The sequence below is a fragment of the Oncorhynchus tshawytscha genome, linkage group LG16 (genome assembly GCF_018296145.1).
Source record: "Oncorhynchus tshawytscha isolate Ot180627B linkage group LG16, Otsh_v2.0, whole genome shotgun sequence".
Taxonomy (NCBI): domain Eukaryota; kingdom Metazoa; phylum Chordata; class Actinopteri; order Salmoniformes; family Salmonidae; genus Oncorhynchus; species Oncorhynchus tshawytscha.
Genome location: NC_056444.1, coordinates 39496179 through 39518619, shown reverse-complemented (window position 1 = coordinate 39518619; position 22441 = coordinate 39496179). Strand labels below are relative to the sequence as shown.

Sequence of the window (22441 nt, the reverse complement as noted above, 5' to 3'; positions counted from 1 at the left end):
TAGACTGATTATGGGTTCCTGTCCAATCCTTTTGTCCTGCTAACTGAGCAGGAAGGACACAAAATAACTTTCCAAAAGAATTTTCCACTTTCCATCACGTGGGACAACATTTGAGAAAGTAGAGGCTCTAAAACTATGCTCACGACCCAAAATGGCACCCTAATGTCTATGTAGTGCACTACGTTTGACCCGGGCCCATAGGCAAACCCAAAGTAGTGCACTAGATAAGGATTAGGGTGTCACTTGGGACAGTGTTGTTTGGGTTTGTTTAGGTGTAGGTGGAACTAAAGCGTCCACTACAGTAGGGCTCCACATCCAGAGGCCTTTCATCCACACAGCTATTGCGTTGAATGGGAAGTAGAGAGGGTCACTTCCTGTGTTGCGTAAGTTGAGCTCATTAGACAGGAAGAGCCTAAGGAGGGGAGAGAGGAAGGCTGCTGGGTAACCCTGAGGACCTTACAGGGGTGAGACTGAGACATAGGGAAGAAAACCCCAAATGACCTGCTCTAGCTAACCCAGTGTGGGAAAGTAGAGACATAACACACACACACACATTTACCTGACGTCAGTAAGCTCGTAGTACATGTTCCTCATGTCATCTTTGACATAGACGGCCACACTGGGAGACTCCAGCATCTTCATGGTGAGCTGCTGGGGGAAGGCACTCACAAACAGAGCCCTGATGGTGTCGCCGCTGGTGATCTCATTGGGCATCCGGATCTGCTTGGTCTCCTCTCCGTACTGCAGGTACAGCACACCTGGGAAGTAGAACGGAAGGAGAGAGGGTTACCAAAGAGTTAATAATGATCTGGTGGCTGTTAACCATGTACAGGAACACAACATCAGTCTTATGGGCCACTATTCAAAGTTGTGCGCTATATAGTAAATAGGGTGCCATTTGGACGCATGCTTTGTGTACTGTGGGGCCACATGAGTTGTACGCAGTCAGACATACAGCAAACACTATATCTTCAGTGTATTTCCATTGAGTTAAAGACCAGACGTTTGCGGTAGTATAATAAAGATCCTATAGGCTCCAGGAAATAAAGTGCTGAGCCCCTCTATGGTACATACATCTCCGGCTCTATAGCTAATAGTAGTGCTTCCTTGTAACAACATAGTCAGTTGGTGAACTAACTCTCTTTCCCTGGTGTACTGTTATGTTAGCAGTTAGCCACTAGCTTTTCATTACAATGAAAGACCTTGCAGATGATCCTAATACCACGTGTGTTATTTGATGGCTGGTCATGCGTCGCAAATGGAACACTATTCCCTTGATGTGCACTACTTTTGACCAGGGACAACAGGGAATAGGGTGCCATTTGGGACACACCCTGAGCTTCATATTCTATTTCACCTGCAGCATTTGTAACATTCCCTAAAAACTGAACTTTATTTAGCTCCGGAGACTTTAGACAGCTCAATTCTAAGATGGGAGTCGGATTGCAAGACTGTATGTGGTTGCTGCTTGTCTGGTTTCACTCTTAAATCAGAACCAAATGGCGTGGCTGCACAGCTAATGGACAGAGAATAATTTGTATTTATTTTATTTCACCTTCATTTAACCAGGTAGGCAAGTTGAGAACAAGTTCTCATTTACAACTGCGACCTGGCCAAGATAAAGCAAAGCAGTTCGACACATACAACAACACAGAGTTAGACATGGAGTAAAACAAACATACAGTCAATAATACAGTAGAAAAATAAGTCTATATACAATGTGAGCAAATGAGGTGAGATAAGGGAGGTAAAGGCAAAAAAAGGCCATGGTGGCGAAGTAAATACAATATAGCAAGTAAAACACTGGAATGGTAGATTTTCAGTGGAAGACTGTGCAAAGTAGAGAGAGAAATAATGGGGTGCAAAATAAATAAATAAATACAGTAGGGGGAGAGGTATTTGTTTGGGCTAAATTATAGATGGGCTATGTACAGGTGCAGTAATCTGTGAGCTGCTCTGACAGCTGGTGCTTAAAGCTAGTGAGGGAGATAAGTGTTTCCAGTTTCAGAGATTTTTGTAGAATTTTAAGAATAGAATAGAATTTTAAGAATAGACTTTGTTTGTTTGACAAATGGCACACTAGGAACTACATTTGAGCTAGATTGCTACAGCAGGAAAATAATCCTGCAGCAACAGGAAATGTACATACAGTGCCTTGCGAAAGTATTCGGCCCCCTTGAACTTTGCGACCTTTTGCCACATTTCAGGCTTCAAACATAAAGATATAAAGACAAAGATTTTTTTGTGAAGAATCAACAACAAGTGGGACACAATCATGAAGTGGAACGACATTTATTGGATATTTCAAACTTTTTTAACAAATCAAAAACTGAAAAATTGGGCGTGCAAAATTATTCAGCCCCTTTACTTTCAGTGCAGCAAACTCTCTCCAGAAGTTCAGTGAGGATCTCTGAATGATCCAATGTTGACCTAAATGACTAATGATGATAAATACAATCCACCTGTGTGTAATCAAGTCTCCGTATAAATGCACCTGCACTGTGATAGTCTCAGAGGTCTGTTAAAAGCGCAGAGAGCATCATGAAGAACAAGGAACACACCAGGCAGGTCCGAGATACTGTTGTGAAGAGGTTTAAAGCCGGATTTGGATACAAAAAGATTTTCCAAGCTTTAAACATCCCAAGGAGCACTGTGCAAGCGATAATATTGAAATGGAAGGAGTATCAGACCACTGCAAATCTACCAAGACCTGGCCGTCCCTCTAAACTTTCAGCTCATACAAGGAGAAGACTGATCAGAGATGCAGCTGAGGTGGGAGACTCTGTCCATAGGACAACAATCAGTCGTATATTGCACAAATCTGGCCTTTATGGAAGAGTGGCAAGAAGAAAGCCATTTCTTAAAGATATCCATAAAAAGTGTCGTTTAAAGTTTGCCACAAGCCACCTGGGAGACACACCAAACATGTGGAAGAAGGTGCTCTGGTCAGATGAAACCAAAATTGAACATTTTGGCAACAATGCAAAACGATATGTTTTGCGTAAAAGCAACACAGCTCATCACCCTGAACACACCATCCCCACTGTCAAACATGGTGGTGGCAGCATCATGGTTTGGGCCTGCTTTTCTTCAGCAGGGACAGGGAAGATGGTTAAAATTGATGGGAAGATGGATGGAGCCAAATACAGGACCATTCTGGAAGAAAACCTGATGGAGTCTGCAAAAGACCTGAGACTGGGACGGAGATTTGTCTTCCAACAAGACAATCATCCAAAACATAAAGCAAAATCTACAATGGAATGGTTCAAAAATAAACATATCCAGGTGTTAGAATGGCCAAGTCAAAGTCCAGACCTGAATCCAATCGAGAATCTGTGGAAAGAACTGAAAACTGCTGTTCACAAATGCTCTCCATCCAACCTCACTGAGCTCGAGCTGTTTTGCAAGGAGGAATGGGAAAAAATTTCAGTCTCTCGATGTGCAAAACTGATAGAGACATACCCCAAGCGACTTACAGCTGTAATCGCAGCAAAAGGTGGCGCTACAAAGTATTAACTTAAGGGGGCTGAATAATTTTGCACGCCCAATTTTTCAGTTTTTGATTTGTTAAAAAAGTTTGAAATATCCAATAAATGTCGTTCCACTTCATGATTGTGTCCCACTTGTTATTGATTCTTCACAAAAAAATACAATTTTATATCTTCATGTTTGAAGCCTGAAATGTGGCAAAAGGTCACAAAGTTCAAGGGGGACGAATACTTTCGCAAGGCACTGTAATTATGTGGATTAGAATTCATTTACATTTCTGTAGGGGTTGATACATATTCCGCGAAAATCAAGTCTGGAATTTCAAAGTGAAAATTACAAACTTCAGAAGCCTTTTTAAACCTCAAATACACTACAAGTTTGACATTTTCTGCATTGCAGGAAAGTTATCTTGCAACAGGGTGATCAAATTATGACCGTACACCTGTATTCCCAATATAGTGCACTACCCTTGAGCAGAGCCCTATGGACTCCGGTGAAAAGTAGCTCACTACAAAAGGAATGAGGTGCCATTTGGGATGCAACCTTAGTTTCGAGAGCTTGCAAGGCTTTACAACAGTCAGATGCAACTCTACACTATAACGCTTCTCCAAATGGAACCAAATCACCTTAAATGACTTTCACTTTCATATGCAGAATAAAGAGCTCTTTAAATTCCCATGCTCCCTCGCTTCTACAATACAAAATGCAGTACAGCAATAAATAAATATCTAAAAGTTCTTCCAAAACAACTACTACTATACTGTAGTATGAGCATAATGTTGCACCTCTAAAGCTACCTGTAACATCCGAGAGAATACAGAAACTCACTTGAAGAGAGTAATTCCTACTGTAGATGTCAGCGACTATAGCTCCAATGTTGTGTTAAGGAGTCCTCTGACTGAAGGCACTACTTCTACTGGCACAGGGCTCTTAAGGAAGACAAGATGTCTCTGGGGACACGACTGCGGGTGTGTGTGTGTGGGAGGCTACGGGGTGAAGTTTCCCCTAGGTTCAGATCTAGGATCAGCTTACCCTCGCCCAATTCTAGCCTTAACCATTAGTGGGGAAAATGCCGAACTTCCCTAAGATTAGTGTCTAGGGGCAACTTTCACTCTATTCCGTATGGGACGGCCACCAGAGGAATGCTGTGTAATGTGCCCTCTTTTCTCCTGCCCTTCATCACCCCATGACCCTTGCTGCTAGCATAACGCTTTCTCGTGCAGTGTGCGCAAATGTCTGCATTTCAACCTAAGCAAGAGGCCTCTTTTGGTACAGAATGACTTGCAAAATGCAAAATGACTTCTGTTAATTGTCACGCTGGTCAAAGTGGTGTGGTACCCGAATGTAAACAACACAGAGGCACTCAAAATGTACGAAATGACAAAATGCTCAACCCAAAGTCACTTCAAAACTAAGACGTGTCCTTTGCTTACATTTTCAAATAACGTTTTAAGAAGCAAAATCCTGAGGGGTCTCGGAGGCTGACTACATGTTGTGATTATGAGAGTCGTGCTGTAGCACTCTCTCGGTTTAGGTCAGCAAAGTTAAATGGCTGGCTCTTAGAAGAACCACCTGTGGCATTACTAGAGCTATGCTACAGCCTATGAATGCAACTATTTCCACCCAACTGAAGGCGTTTGTCATACTGATGCAAATTAAGTGCCCTCTGCCTTGAGAGCGAACATCCTTTCTAATCCTGTCAATAGCCATACGAAAAAATAAATACATTTCAATATATTTAACATCACGTAACGTGATGTTCTAAAATGCATGTAACACCTGACAATATCCCAGAGACGCATAGCTATGACATCTACAGGGGGGTCAAAAGGAACCTTGTTTTTTTTTGTGTTTTTTTTTTTTTACATTTGATTTTTACAGGACATTTTGAGCCTGTAATCGAACCCAGAAATGCTGATGCTCCAGATACTGAACAAGTCTAAAGAAGGTCAGTTTTATTGCTTCTTTAAATCATGACCACGGTTTTCAGCTGTGCTAACATAAATGCAAAAGGGTTTTCTATAATGATCAATTAAGCCTTTTAAAATGATGAACTTGGATTAGCTAACACAATGAGCCATTGGAACACAGGAGTGATGGTTGCTGATAATGGGCCTCTGTACGCCTATGTAGATATTCCATTTTTTTTATTTTTTACATGTGCCGTTTCCAGCTACAATAGTAATTTACAACATTAATGTCTACACTGTATTTCTGATCAATTTGATGTTATTTTAATAGACAACAAAAAAATGTGCTGCTCAGTTCAAAAACAAGGGAATTTCTAAGTGACCCCAAACTTTTGAACGGTAGTGTATACTGAAAAATAGAAAAACGCAACAATTTCAAACTGACTTACAGATCCATATAAAAGGAAATAAGGAAATCAGTCAATTGAAATAAATACATTAGGCCCTAATCTATGGATTTCACATGACTGGACAGGGGTGCAACCACAGGTGGGTTTAGGGGGGGCTTATTTTTCACCACGAAAGGGCTTTAAAAAACAGATAGAAATACTCCTTGAGCATCACGTTTTGTTGAAAAAAATTGACGGTTTAGGAAAAATCTGGCTTTTCAACGCCGGTAACCCGTTGTATAAAAGCAATAATATACTCGAGTCCGTGTGTTTTGACATTTTGTATCATGGCTGTGATGGTCTACGCCACTCGGTTTCGCCACTTGTGCTTTTATACGCCCAATGATTGCTCAACAATTCAAAAAGGTAGACAGGCTTCAGCGAGTCACACTTTATTCATTGTTCTAACCTTCATAGGGCGCATCATTCAATCACAGAGCGGTTTCCTAAAACCATCGTTATTAACGTTGCACTTGAAAATTTGCGTAATCTAACGCCTGCCTCAGACCACTTGTAGAACAGCTCAGAACATAGAATCACACGGTTTATCCGTCTCTCTGTGACCACCAATAACTTCCAAACAAAGTTGAATACAAATACAATGTTGCCAATGTCTTTGTAATTGATACAAAAAAAAGTGACGTATAGGCATATTTCAATCATATTTCATTATATTTCATGTTCAATCGAGTTGTATTTTGTTGTATTAGGCTGCTGTCTGTAATTTGTCTCTATATATTTCATGATGTCTAGTCTATCCAGGCTGTATCACTACCAGCCGTGATTGGGAGTCCCATCAATTTTCCCAGCATCGTCTGGGTTTGACCGTCATTGTAAATAAGAATGTTCATAACTGACTTGCCTAGTTAAATAAAAAATAAAAATAACTTGTGCTCAATGATGTGCCAAATCTGTGATTTTGTGCATTTTTATTGGGTAAGCATTAGAACAAGTATTCCCAACCCCAGGGGTACGTGCAATGCCGTCGGGGGTATGCCAAAGAAAAATACAATTCACATTAAAAAAAAGACTAATAATTTTTGTTCACATTTTCAAACAGGGGCTACACATTTGGGGACAATTCCCCCCCCCCTCGCCTGAGTAGGCTCGTTTCACTGCCAAAAATGTTATTATTAAACCATCTAGTGTTCAGCAAAATAACAACACAATGTCAAATTGTCACGACTCCTACCGAAGGTGGCTCCCCTTCCTGTTCGGGTGGTGCTCGGAGGTCGTCGTCACCAGCCTACTAGCTGCCACTGAATTTCACTAACGGTCCGTATTTTAAAAAAAAAGGAAGGCCCGTGTCCATAGAGACGCATACCAGCTCTACTGGTAGTACTGCTACTACCAGCAGTACTACACCTGCACCTGTCGACGACAAGTTGTTCTGCTTCCATGAGCACATCCAATGCTAGCATCAGTAATTCTACATTTGTAGTTAGCCCAGCTAGCATGGACACTGACAGTTGTGAATCTGATGCAGCCGAAGAGCTACTGCACCCTTACCCAGGAAAGCACCGAACAACAGACAGGGATGTTGGACCATTGAAGAGGCGCAAATATGGTGAAAACTACATTGATTTGGGGTTCACTTATATTAGTAGTAGTGCCTTTCCTCAGCCACAGTGTGTTAGATGTGCAAAATTACTATCTCACAACTCAATGAAGCCTTCACTCTTGCGCAGACATTTAGACACAAAACATGCCAATTTGAAAAATCAGCAAACGGGAGTTCTTTGAGCGAGAATTCAGACGACCTTCGAGTAGTAAGACATGTATAAAAGCAACAGACCCCATTAATAAGAAGGGGCTAGAAACGTCTTATATGGTGAGCTACCGAGTGGCTAGGACAGGCAAGCCCCATACTATTGTGGAGGAATTAATTCTTCCTGCTGCCGCGGATATTCTGAGGGAGAAGGACAAAAAAACTATAGACAATGCCTTCATCAAACAACTCTTTTTTCATGATGCAGCAGTGACGTGGCAGGAGATGTTTTGAAACAATTACTGCTTTGCATACAAGCCAGTGAATTCTATGCGTTACAGCTGGGTGAGTCAGACGTGGCAGGCCTGGCACAGCTCCATTACTTTTATGGGGGGGTCAATTAAGGAAGACATCCTCTTCTGCAAACCACTGGAAACCAGGACAGCAGTACTAGACAGCTTTGTGAAACCAGGACAGTTAAGTACTAGACAGCTTTGTGAGATCAAATGGACTTTGGTGGTCAAGATGTGTTGGTATCTGTACTGATGGCGCAAAAGCCATGACAGGGAGACATAGTGGAGTGGTGCGTGCAAGCAGTTGCTCCCGACGCCACTTGGGTCCACTGCAGCATCCACCGAGAGGCTCTTGCTGCCAAGGGAATGCCTGACATCTTGAAAGATGTTTTGGACACTACAGTGAAAAAAGCAAGGCCCCTGAACTCTTGTGTATTTTCTGCACTATGCAATGATGGGAGCAGTGACCATGTAACGCTTTTACAACACACAGAAGTGCGCTGGTTATCAAGGGGCAAAGTATTGACACATTTTTTGAATTGAGAGACCAGCTTAAAGTTCTTCACTGACCATCATTTTCCTTTGTCTGACCGCTTTCATGATGATGAGTTTCTCACACGACTGGCCTCTCTGGGTAATGTTTTTCTTGCCTGAATGATCTGAATCTAGGATTACAGGGACACCCTGCATTATATTCAATGTGCGGGACAGAATTGAGGCTATGATTAAGAAGTTGGAGCGCTTCTCTGTCTGCATTAACAAGGAGAACACACAGGTCTTTCCATCATTGTATGATTTTTTTGGTGCAAATGAACTCAAGCTTACGGAGAATGTCTAATTTGATCGTGCGCAATTACGCAGGTACTTTCCCAAAACGGACGACACAAACAACTGGATTCGTTATCCCTTTCATGCCCTGCATCCAGTCCACTTACCGATATCTGAACAAGAGTGCCTCATCGAAATTGCAACAATTGGTTCTGTGAAAATTGAATTTAATCAGAAGCCACTGGGCTGCGCTCAGGGTATCCTGCCTTGGAAAATTGCACTGTTAAGACACTGATGCCCTTTGCAACCACACACCAATGTGAGAGTGGATTCTCGACCCTCACTAGCATGAAAGCTAAATACAGGCACACTGTGTGTGGAAAATGATTTAAGACAGATTCTCTCCAATACAACCCAACATTGCAGAGTTATGTGCATCCTTTCAAGCACACCCTTCTCATTAACCTGTGGTGAGTTATTCACAATTTTTGATGAACAAATAAGGATTTTATATGTAAGATGGCTACAAAGAGAAAAATTATTGATTATTATTAGATTATTATTTGTGACCTGGTCCTATAAGAGCTCTTTGTCACTTCCCCATGAGCCGGGTTGTGACAAACTCTCACACTCATTCTTATGTTTAATAAATATATCAACATGAGAGTGTGCTGACCTCTGGTGCTAGAGGGGGTACGCAGCTGGAGGTTGAATGTTTGAAGGGGCACAGGACTATAAAACGTTTGGGAACCACTGCATTAGAAGAATAAGCCGCCTCAATATTTTCAGTGGTGAATCTTCTCGAGGAGCGATCCCGACGTCAGTATTGTTAATTATTTCCCCATTTTAAGGAAATATTTGATCCCATCAGTATTGGCACATCCTCCAACGATGCGCTTATCTGAGCGGCGTTTTGGGAAACATATGTTACGTCTACGGCCGTTGTAAGAAATATGCATCGTTAAAAACACCTGTAAGCCTTAGTTCCATCGCTATCAGGACACCGGGCCCTGATCTGTTGCGTCAGCCTCGTTTGCTTTTTAACGCGTTTTGTTATGTACTGGTTCTATGAATTTGGGATCTGTCTTCCCACAAACTGTTCCAGAGTCTGTTTGGAATAGGCTATTTCTTTCTCGCACTGAATGACAAGCTGACCGACAGAATAGGTCAACTTTCGTACTATGGGTGATAGTACATTGACATAGGCTAGTGATCTTGCTGTTCGTTACTCTTCTTGTCTGCTGAGGAAAAGTTTTTTTTTTGTTGTTTTAATCTTCAAAAGTGCACATCGGAATTCGGTAAGAAGGACGCACGCCGTTGCATCCTCGGGTTGCATGTTCCGTTTAAGATGCATAACCATAATCTAAATGTGACATCTGTCATTCTCAGCACCGTGGGTGGACACCCTAATCAGGTTAAGCACCCTATACATGTGGGTCCATCACATTTCTCAAATGTCTGGTAAATTAAAATGCTGCTGGTGAAATGTTCGGAAACCCTGGTAAGTGTGTGTGTGTGTGTGTGTGTGTGTTTTTTTAAAGAGAGCCAGGCTGGGTTATGCAAGCGGTGTCTATCTGTGTGTGTGAAGCAGTCCTTGGTGTAGTTGTGGTTAATAGCATCAAAACACAGTGTGGCCATGTTGTGGTCCCCTACCTAGTGAGCGGTCCCTGGTCTGGTTGGTGGAGCGCACTACGGGCAGGCTGGCGCGGGAGCGGCTGCCTCTGGTGAAGGTGGTGGGGGCATCAGCCTCTGACATGGTGTCCAGAGACTCCAGGGAGGCCAGGGAGAGGTGCTCAGCCTGGTCCCCTACACTGGAGCTGCTAAGGCCGTGTTTAGGGCTTCTGCTCTATAAGGGAGAAGAGGAGAAAGAGGTTCAAGAGGGGGTCACGATACACAGGAAAAGGGTTGTAAAAAAATTCCGGTAACTTTCCCAAAAGGTCCCCCTCAAAATGTATTCTGGGAAGGTTACTGGAATTTTGCAGCCCTACATAGGAACCTTACACAAACTGAAACACAATTTTCCTAAGCTATGTGCCAGTGTCACATGCAGGAATCAAACCCACCATAACTCTGTGTTGCAAGCACCATTCTTTAACCAACAAAGCATTCAAGTCTATTTGGGTGTCAATTGTTTGCATCAGTGCAGATTGCAGACAGACACTGCCTGTTATAGGTTATGTCACACAAGCACACACACACACACCATACTTTTCCATGGCGCAGTTGCTAAAAATGGAAGAGGAGGGCAGTAATTTGGTTGTGCTTGGGTATCCCCCTTAGCCCATTGACTAATGTGGAGCAGGCAGTGATTTTTGCAGGACTATACAGATAAGGTGAGGCAAACATGACACACCGCACTATATAGCATGACACACCCCACTATATAGCACACACACTATGATTTTGCATGTCGCAGTTGCAAAAAAAAACCTAAAGGTCCCTAGGCCTTATCACGTAATAATAATGCGTTTCTCTTTTGACAAGCTTCACACAACTTGAGAAGTGAAGGGTTAACACACACACAAACACACACACACGCTTTTCTCACTTGTGGTGCAGGTAGTTACAGCCCCAAAATCGACATCGTAGAAAAAAATACAAATAACTCCAGCGTAACACTTTTTTTCTTCTTCTGGTCAGAATTATTTTTCAAGCTTTGCACAACAACCAAGGGAAAAGGTGTAGCGAGGCTGATTAAAGCCACTAATGAGTTCACCAGGCAGACAGTCCTGTGGGCCTGGCAGAGTGTTAAAGGCTGTGGAGCTCATTGAGAAGCCTGGTAGTATTGTAAGGTTATCTGTGCCAGGGTGACAGTTTGACTAGCAATGAGAGGTCAGCACACCGAGAGCCCTTTATCAAGCTAACAGTTCTGAGGACACACCCAGGTGCACACACAATGACAATTTTGACATAAATAGCTTCTCCTTTTCCATTTATTGAGAAGTCATTGACCTTTTTTTTTCTTCCAATCATCGAATGGGAATTTCAGTTTACTTCCTGAATTGACTGCCTTCAATTAAAATTGATCCCAACCTTGACAGACAGGTTAGCTGGGATGCAGACAGTCACACGCCCAGGCATGATGCAGATAAGATAAAAATCAGACTAACTGTGTGGGGAAATTGGATTTTCAGCAAGTACCTCTGAATGTCAAGCTCAGAGTGGAGAGAAGACAACATGCCCTGTAAGGACTGATGGAATGAAGAGAGAGAGAGAGAGAGAGAGAGAGAGAGAGAGGACGTGGGGAAAGGGAGAGGTGAGAGGTGAGATGGTCATCAAACATGTCAAGAAACAAGGCAGCAATTTGAACAGAACTGTGTTTTTTTTTAGATTATACTGTACTGTATCTGCTTTCCAATAGAGCCAAAATAAACTATAGTCTACTAATCCTTTGCTATTAATAGCTGTATGATTATTTTTTATAGTCATCACCCTCCACACCACCATTATTATTCAGATGACATCATTGAGTGGATGAGACATGTCACCTTCAGTGTCATCACCACAGGAGTGACCGGTCACCTGACATTGCAGCAGCATCCTCTGGGTATATCTGGGGCGGCATCCCAAATGGCAGCCTATTCCCATACGGCCCTGGTCAAAAGTAGTGCACTATTTAGGGAATAGGCCTGATGGGACGCAGACCTGATGACCCGAGCACTACAACTCAATTGTTTCGTGAGTAGAAAGGTAAGGTCCTTGTATGCATGGCCCATGACGAGACAGTCACATGGAGGGCCAAGTTCAGTTGATGTGTCATCCGAAACCAAGGAGCACGCTCGGTAATTTGAACTGATTTGGAATTATTTATGAGCGAAAAGTAATTATTTATGAGTGTAACCAATTATGTTGAGGTAGATACAGTACCAGGCTGCTCTGAAAACCTGGCAGTGTTAAAAACATACTGTCACATGTGGTAGAATATATACTGAGCAAGATGGAGAGAGAGGCTCCCTGCGGATGGTGGTAATAAAGTTTACACATCAACACCAAAATGAGGTGTCGTCTATCAGATGAGCTTAGCAAGTTATCCTCCTTTCTCTCTCTTTCACACATGCGCACACACACATAACCAACCTCCCTCCCTCCCTCTCTCTGGCAGGCACCCCATTTGGTACCCCTCTATCACAGAAAAGCCACTTCCCATCCCAGCAGAAACCACTTCCTGTCATGGCCTAGACGTGTAAAAATCACGGTTTTAACCTCCGATTATAACCACCAACCTGCTGTTAAGACACATCGACCACACGTTGATCCGGTCACGGCTGGGGGGTTAGACCTAAATTCCGCATATCACCATGTGTGGTTTAGTTAGCGATGACAGTGCATGGTCACCGTAGAGCACCTACTATTTCAGCACTGAGTAAGGCAGTCTTATCATTCTATGTGGGTCACTTACAGAGTGTGTGGCACGGAGAAGTGAAAACGTTTGATACAGGTACAGTAAAAGTGATACACAAGATGACAATGATTATGCCCGTCGGGAACAAATGAATCAAAACGCATTCAGTCGGAATGTTACTACTTTACCAAGGTAATTGGATATTGCTCCTACACGTTATACTATTTACTATTCCGAGAGAGCATGTTCTGTTTTCAAAGTCTTTAATAAAAGATCCAGCGTTCCTTTTAGTTGCAGTTTCGCCATTGTTCACGTTTACATTTCCAAAATGGTATTCTTTCCAGAGGTGGTGTCCATTGGGGGGGGGGGTACCTAGTCAACTGTACAACTAATTGCATTCAACTGAAATGTGTCTTCTGCATTTAACACAACCCCTCTGAATCAGAGGTGCAGGGGGCTGCCATTATCGACATCCACGGCACCAGGGGAACAGTGGGTTAACTGCCTTGACAGATTTTTTACCTTGTCAGCTCTGGGATTCAAAACCTGCAACCTTTCGGTTACTGGCCCAACGCTCTAACCACTAGGCTACCTGCCGCCCCATTGGGTGTTTGATGTCTGTTTTGTTATACTCATTGAATACATCCCTTAAAATTCCTTTATTATTCTCCGTCAAATGTATAAACGGTTTGGCTGCTATATGAGTTTTTATAGAGTAGCATTTTACTTTGCGTGCATAACAGTGTTGCTTCCGTCCCCCTCCTCGCTCCGACCTGGTCTTGAACCAGGGACCCTCTGAACACATCAACAACTGCCTCCCAGGAAGGATCGCTCCACAAAAGCTGCAGCCCTTGAAAAGGGAAACAACTTCAAGATTTCAGAGCGAGTGATTGCAGCGCTACTTGCGCGCACCGCTAACTAGCTAGCCATTTCACACTGGTTACGCGTGTGTGTCTCTACTGTCTTTCGAGCCTCGAAAGATTTTCACGAGTGTCAAATCAAGTTACTTTTGCATACAATTTAGGTACATTTCCTGGATTCACAAACGAGCAGATACCACAAAAACGGATGGATGAAAAGTCAAGAAATAAGAAAAATTCCATATCATTGTTGTCCAACTGAATGTATTCACCTGAAATGTGTCTTCGGCATTGAACCCAACCAATCTGAATCAGAGGCAGGGGGCTGCCATAATCAACATCCACGTCTTCAGCGCACAGTGGGTTAACGGCCTTGCTCAGGGGCAGAACAACGGATTTTTACCTCGTCAGCTCGGGGATTCGATCCAGCAACCTTCCAGTTGCTGGCCCAACGCTCTAAACACTAGGATACCTGCCGCCCCATTGTCTAAACATCATTATGGTTGTGGCGTCGTGGTTTCAGACAGATGATCAGAGGTATTGTACAGTGCTGAGACGTGGTGATTAAATTTGAATTAGGATATTTAAAAATAATCACTGCTTCTATCAAAAGATAGTGGCAGACATAGAACACTTTATGGAAAATATAGCCATGGCTGCCAGGGGGCTGGGCTGATTTCTGCAAAACAGAAGCAACTTCACAAGTAATGGTTTCCGAGTCTTTGCTTAAGAGCGCTTCATGCTTCAGGTTGTGGAGCACAGAAATAGAAATAGACAAACTTGAATTGATCTAATGTCAAGGAATTGTTCTCAATTCCTCATTTTAAGAGTCGAATGAGACTATTTACTCCGTCTAGTCGGCATCTAGGTCTTTCTCTCGCAAAACTTGGCAGAGTGTGGACTTCTGCCAGGAAACAGAAGCTCATCATGGTTGAGCCCCCACACTGGTGATGTCAGCAAACCTTTTCACTTAAGATGCTAATTGTCTTGGCTCCCTGAGGAGAGGAAGAGAGAGAGAGAGAGCGAGAGGACCATCCCTCAGCCCCGTGTAATTAACTGGCCTGATCTGTATGAGTATCACATCTGGAGTCCCTTAACCGTGTACACTCTGTCTGCGTACTGTACTTCTACATGCTGCCCTGTACACCGTGGGAAGACAGCAAGACACACCGTCGAACCACCCTCTCTAACCCTAACTGTATATCTGTGTGTTAACAGAGCGGCTCCTCAGATTGGACAGGGTTATCCGTATGCCTGCGTGGCCCAGCAACAAAAGGATAGACGCTCAGCTGGATATTGTACGCCACTTTATGGTCCAAAATTGGGGTCCGGAGTTTTTGCTGAACACCTGACGAGGAAGAATGCAAGATCTGTTACTTTACGGTTCACCACCAAACAGACATGGCATTGGTTTACTACTCTAAAGGCCGTGGTTTGAATTCCCAGATCATCTCAGAGATGGCTCCATTTTCTGCTCAGCGCATTCGGTATCCTCGTGTCTGTCTGTGGGTCTCCAACTCTTCACGGTCTTTTGCATCATCCAGGCTCAAATGGCACCCTATTCCCTGGGTAGTGCCTACAGGGCTCTGGTGAAAAGTAGTGCACTAGTGTTAATGACATTATACACTAGTATCCCCTTGTCATCCATTCCCATTCATTATGGCTGTGTCCCCCTCCCTAACCCCTCTCATACCATACTCCACCTCTAATCCCCCTCTCCCTCCAAAATCATCACATGACCTTCAGACAGACTGCCTGCCTGCCTGGGCCTGGACAGACCAGGCTAATTGGTTCGTTGAAAGGGGTCGACTTTACAGCATCAACAATCAAAGCCAATCACAGCGTTCCATGGAGAAGGGATATAATCTGTGGACTCGAGGCGGTTGGCCCTGTGGTTGCACACTACGGCATATCAAATTCATATTTACTCTCTGTCGGCGATAAATAGATATTTTTATTAGGTTAATAACTGTAGTCAAAACAGATATCAGACTTACACTGTAACAGACACATTACGGCATATCGAATACCTACGCCCTGTCATCAATAAATTAATAATCTTTACGTGATTGCTGGATATAAAAGTATCATGTATCAATGTATGTGTATGCAGCAGCAAAGTTGTAAAATATATATTTAAAAAATAGGTTAATGGAAAAAAACATGAACAAAAATGAATAATTGTAGCAAGAGTTGCAGTCAAAGCAGATAAAGCACACACTGACACATTCAGAGGTAGGAGTAGCTACCTTATTTAGCCTACTGTTGTACAGTCTTATAAGATCCAGAGTCTGGGAAAAAGAGATAGTGGCAACGTTCAAACGAGGGTTTAGCTGTGAAATCCCTCTAGCCAGAGATGGACTGCATCCCAAAAGGGCATCCTTTTTGTAGTGCACAAAAAAAGATGTAGGGCACTACTTTTGGGCAAAAGGGAATAGGGTGCCATTTGGGACGCATAAAAAACAAACCATATGAGACCACATGATGACAGGTCCATTGACCTTCCCAGAACCTACGTTCAATCGGTTTCAGCAACTTTGAAATGTGCACCACTGATTTGGCCCAGCCATTCGATTACATTCACTCAGGCAGACCTCAGACTCGCATACAGACCTCCGTGTGCCTGCACTGAGAGAGCCTATACAAAACATATTAGCCTGAGCACACAAACATAGAGGGCTCGCCGACAGCAAACTCAGACTCCCGTACTTTCACGAGCCAAACGTACTCCTACGAGCGATGCAAATGGAAGGTTGGAGATTTACAGAACGTTGACGTTCTGAACGTTCACATATTATTACAATGCGCTGTGGCAATCAATGCAGTGTCGCTCAGTTGCTTGTTCATCCGACCAACTTACTACAAATACTGAATCAATATGCTCTCAATTTCAACCTGTACATTAGAGACATACATGCCCAGTCATCAGTCACATTCCTGATCATAAGCAGAATTAAATAGATTAAATATTTCCCTCCAGGTTTGAAGACATTTAATAGAATAGAAGATATTTACAATGAATTACCAGCACAGCGATTATCTCCCTCCTGCAGAGCTTCCCATATCCTAGTCTAGTGGAAACTCCCCTGGTCTGCTGAACACACACATCCTGCTGTTATTCCAGCCCCACTGTTCTGTTCTGTTCTCCCCCAGACTGGATAGAAGGATGGTGGTGACTCCCAGTCCAGCCTGCCCAGGATAAAACTCACATCAAAGTTCTATCACCACCACAGTGTCAGGGGAGAGCAGTCAAGGGATGTGGGTGTGTGTGTGTGTGTAGAACCAGGGCAACCATATACGCATGTGGATGCGCACACACAAAACACACTATTCAAAATCAACACATTTTTTTTTAAACTTTTTTTTTTTTAGCTCTAAGTCAATGCATTGAAAAAAATTATATCTTTGTGCACCGAGACAAGATTTATCTGGGAGCAGTAAATCGATTTACAAGTTTGACAGTGTGTTTTAGATCAAATGAATAGCTCTGAAATGTCCCCAATCCCCTTTGGTGTTTACAGCCTCCCATCTCATGAGGGCTAGAAGAAGACAGAAAGATGACACCGGTCCCCAGAACAGATAAGACCTCAGCCTGCTAGGCTAAACCTCACTGGTAATACTGGTAAAACTTAAATCAGTGTCTCTGAGAAACAGACTAGCGATAGGGCAGTTTGGGAAAATGCCAGGTGGACCAGTCCATCTTTAGCCAAGAGCGACAGTCTAAATATAATTTTTTTGTTGCACAGAATAATCATTATTTGGATAATAAATGGGGGCCTCTAGGAAAAAAATGGCCTGGTGTATTAGAAATGTCTTGGCCGATTTCTGGTCCCAATCCACCCCTGGTCTCTCCCCTCGCAGAATGGGACATAGACCCTAACGACCACTCAGACGGTCCATCTTCACCATATCTGTACAACGAAATTGCTAGCATGTCTCTAAATAGCAAGTAAAGTTGTATTCCCTTAATAAGGAAGAAAAGAAAATCACATGCGAAACCATATGGTTTTCGAACACTTCACATGTGATTGATTATATTTCACATGAAGTTTAACATGTGGATATTTTTCATGAGATTTCACAGGCAATGCCCTACAAAACAAAGATTAGTCCTTAAGATGTCATCAACTTACATATCTGACTACATTGTGTAGGTGTATTTATACAGTAATTATTATTCAAAATGTCCTCACCTGGGATTTGAACTCACACCCTCTTGGTTCACAGCATTCCAAACTTCCTGCTACGCCACCATGTCTGTGGCAATTACTGACTTCACCTGTGTCCCTACACTTTGGAGTTCAAAGTAAATCTTAAAAAATACACTCAAGAAAAAAATATATTGTATTGTATTCATCATGGTGATTCAGGAGTAACATTATGCCCCACCAACATTAAACTATACAGAAAACCCTCAAATTGCTGAAAATTTAATTAATGAGGAGAGAATAGTCAGATTATTTGCTAACTTAAATAGCAAAATAGTGCCATCTGCACTGCTAAGTGCAGAGATGTATTATAGGTAATGAATCTGTAGGGGACTTTGGTATTCTACAGACTTTGTGGCCCAAGGTTGTGAGAGATCAAATCCCAGGTGGGGTCATATTGAAAAGTCAGCACTAAGTGATCATGTCAAATGTAATCAGATTGATTAAAGATGTTTACAATATTTTAGCTGAACAGCATACCACTTAACTTAAAACCCCCATACCATTTCATTACTTCCTGTAAAAATGTTTTTTATAAACCCAGGAAATGTGCAGTTTCACATGTGAAAACATAAGAGACATGCGAGGTCAGTTGTTCACATGTTACATTTAGAGTTCACATGTGAGCAGCATTCACATGTGAAAATCTCATTCTCACATGTGCAATTTTACACGTGAAAAATGTATCAAATGTTGTCACGTGTAGTTTCATGCCATTGCGTGTTGAAATTTTGCGTCGCCATGTCACATTTATTTCACACCGAAGACATGTTTTCACGTGTACTTTCATAGTATCACAGGTTGCTTTTGCACGAGATCACATGTGAAACGCCTGTGATCACATGAAATTCAAGAGTTATGTTGCACAGCATTTAAGTTACAAGTGATTACATCAGAAGATAAACGTTGGAAAAGCGAGAAAGAAAAAAAAAAAGTTGGAAATAACACGAGGTTGTTGGTCATGGAATACCTTGCACGCTTGCTTTACTGGTTCTGTTTTGTGCTGGTGCCTGTAACTGTCATGCAATTTTGGGATTGAGTTTAACAGGTCTGGGCTACCCAGGTCTTAACAGATCATTTACCCATTACTGTCCTGTCCACACACAAAGTATTTGCTGACAGAGCTCTGGCATCACGTCCTGTCTAGACTTGTTCTTTAATGTCATAACATTAGTACTCTGAGTATGATTTATCCCTTCTGACGCTTCCGGCTTTCCCATAATAACAGCTCTGCTGGGTTTCATTCTACGGGGATCCACACCCGCACACACACAGAGAGAGAACACACTCTCTTCCAGAGAGTTTGTCCCGGCCTGTATAACAGTCAGGTCTAATTTGAGCCACTCTGTGTATATCTGATGATTGTGAAGATGAGAATATGGCTCCCGAGCCTGTGGTAAGAAGTTCTCAGAGAATAAAAGGAATCCTTATCTGTCCACTAACCCACGGAGCTGCTTCTTCTCTCAGGTCTCACACACACACACACACACACACACACACACACACACAATTTCTGTTACATGGATTTGAAATACATATTTAAATACTTCTTTAAAATAATATGGACCCAGTGTGCTTTGTAATTGTTCATTTGTACATTTTGGTCGTTTAGCAGACCCTCTTATCCAGAGTTGTTGTTAATAAGAATGTGGTTGTTGTGAAGGCGTGCAGTTAAATATATTTTGTATTTCAAAGAATAAAAATAAAAAAACAAATACAAAATAGTGTTTTGTATTTTATTTTGATCCATTGGTAACATTTTGTAATTGTAACAAGATAGTTCTTTCCCCATCTCTGTCTGAATATAATACATCATAGCGAAGAAATGGGAGAAGGTAACAAGAAATGTGAGATACCACCTGTTACTTAAGTAATATCTTAAGTAAAGTCTTCTTAGCATCACATCTCCCACATTCTCTCACAGTTAAGTTAACGTCTGAGAGTAAGTCACAATGGGTGTGTCCGCAAAATGGCACCCTACTCCCTATGTAGTGCTCTACTTTTGACCAGGGCCCAAAGGTCAAAAGTAGTCCACCCATAAATGGAATAGGGTGCCATTTGGGACAGAGGCGAGGTGTAGTTTCTTCAGAGTCGCAGGGCCCTGATCCCCATTATTAAAGTGTCTAGTGAACGCTTACTGGGGACCACTCACACCCCTTTACTCTACCCACACCAAATGATCCTCCACCTCCCAAAGGAGAGGGAGGGGTGGGCGTGCAACACAGCGGCACAAACAAACACACACATTCACACAAACACACTCTTAGTCACACACGGAACTTTTCATTAGATTTGACATTACTTAAGCAAATGTTCATCTCTCTTTCATGTGCGTTTTTACCTCCTGTAATCCCAGCATGCACACACACACGCACAGCAACACACAAGGTTCAGACAATCTTATCAGACCTGGATTTGTTTGATTGACCCATGCAAATAGGGACAATATCACCTCTTTCAACTCTACAGTTGCCCATCATCATCATGCCCTCCTATCACTCTCCTCCATCTGTTCCTGTCTTCTTTGACCTTTACGTGCATGCTCCTCGCGCACCATTGACCCCAGCATTGTTTTTTCTTTGACTATATCAGTTATATCAGATACTACACCGCACTACACTCACAACTCCAGCACACACACGCTGATATTACAGTACACTAAACTCACGACTCAAGCTCTTTCTCTCTCACACACACACACACACCCTGCTGTAGAGAGAACCTGTAATCGACAGACAGATCTTCTCCAGTGACAACTGATACTGGTGCTCAGCCAGTATCCAAAACATGACTCATTCATCCATATGAGATTGGGAACGAAATATGAACTCAAACACAACGTAAACAAATAACAGCATTGCCCAATAAAGTAGGGAGCTGAAGGTTCGAGTTGCCAAACGTCAGCCTCGAAAACTTAATGACTTGGAGAAGATCTGCAAAGAGGAGTGGGACAAAATCCCTCCTGAGATGTGTGCAAACCTGGTAGCCAACTACAAGAAACGTCTGACCTCTGATTGCCAACAAGGGTTTTGCCACCAAGTACTAAGTCATGCTTTGCAGGTCAAATACTTGTTTCCCTCATTAAAATGCAAATCAATTTATAACATTTTTGACATGCGTTTTTCTGGATTTTTTTGTTGTTATTCTGTCTCTCACTGTTCAAATGAACCTACCATTTAAATTATAGACTGATCATTTCTTCGTCAGTGGGCAAACGTACAAAATCAGCAGGGGATCAAATACTTTTTTCCCCTCACTGTAATACCTATAACCTAAAACTTCTTAACCGGGAATATTGAAGAACTGGGAATATTGAACCACCTGCTTTCATATGTTCTCATGTTATGAGCAAGGAACTTAAAGGGTAGCTTTTTACATGGCACATATTCCACTTTTACTTTCTTCTCCAACACTGTGTTTTCGCATTATTTAAACCAAATTGAGCATGTTTCATTATTTATTTGAGACTAAATAGATTTTATTTATGTATTATATGAAGTTAAATAAAAGTGTTCATTGTTCATTCAGTATTGTTGTAATTGTCATTATTACAAAAAAAAACCTTGAAAAAATAATAAAAAATAAAAATAAAATGGAAAATAAATTCTGCCGATTAATTATGGTATCGGCTTTTTTTGGTCCTCCAATAATCGGTATCGAAAAATGAAAAAAAAAAATAATAATAATAATAATAATAATAAAAAAATTAAAAATTAAAAAAATCGGTCGACCTCTAAATCCAAACAATTAAAAAAAGATACCCTCTCCCCTCAGCCCTCAAATAAAGTGGACATTTCTGATGACACTTGCAGGGAAAGGGTAGAATTAATTCATTTTAAATGGACCGCTCTTGGCCGGAAATGTGTCACTCATTCATCCCACGGTTGTGTTTCAGTCATCATGGAACTGTTGTGTGTAGAGGTTGACCGATTAATCGGAATATCCAATTATTAGGGTCGATTTCAAGTTCATAACAATCTGATTTTTTTACACCTTTATTTAATCTTTATTTAACTAGGCAAGTCAGTTAAGAACACATTCTTATTATCAATGACGGCCTAGGAATGGTGGGTTTAACTGTCTCGTTCAGGGGCAGAACGACAGATTTTCCAATTGTCGGCTCGGGGGAACCAATCTTACAGTTAACTAGTCGAATGCAATAATGACCTGCCACCCTCTCGTTGCACTCCACAAGAAGACTGACCATTTCGAATCCCATTGTAACTTCTCCTCTGTGCAATCCGGTTTCCGAGCTAGTCACGGGTGCACCTCAGTCACGCTCAAGGTACTAAACGATATCATAACCGCAATCGATAAAAGACAGTACCCTGCAGCAGACTTCATCGACCTGGCCAAGGCTTTCGACTCTGTCAATCACCGTATTCTTATCGGCAGACTCAACAGCCTTGGTTTC

At 42.2% G+C, this 22441-nt stretch overlaps 1 protein-coding gene across 1 annotated transcript in view; it reads right to left on the bottom strand.

Moving 5' to 3' along the window:
* The window catches only part of LOC112215641 (sickle tail protein homolog), a 72845-nt gene that overhangs the window by 34527 nt on the left and 15877 nt on the right, over positions 1 to 22441 (bottom strand). Inside the window, exons 2-3 of the mRNA XM_042299907.1 lie at positions 10271 to 10463; positions 560 to 758 (exon numbers count right to left, since the gene is read on the bottom strand). Coding sequence (XP_042155841.1) covers positions 560 to 758; positions 10271 to 10463 — 392 coding nt within the window. The remainder of the gene's footprint in view (positions 1 to 559; positions 759 to 10270; positions 10464 to 22441) is intronic.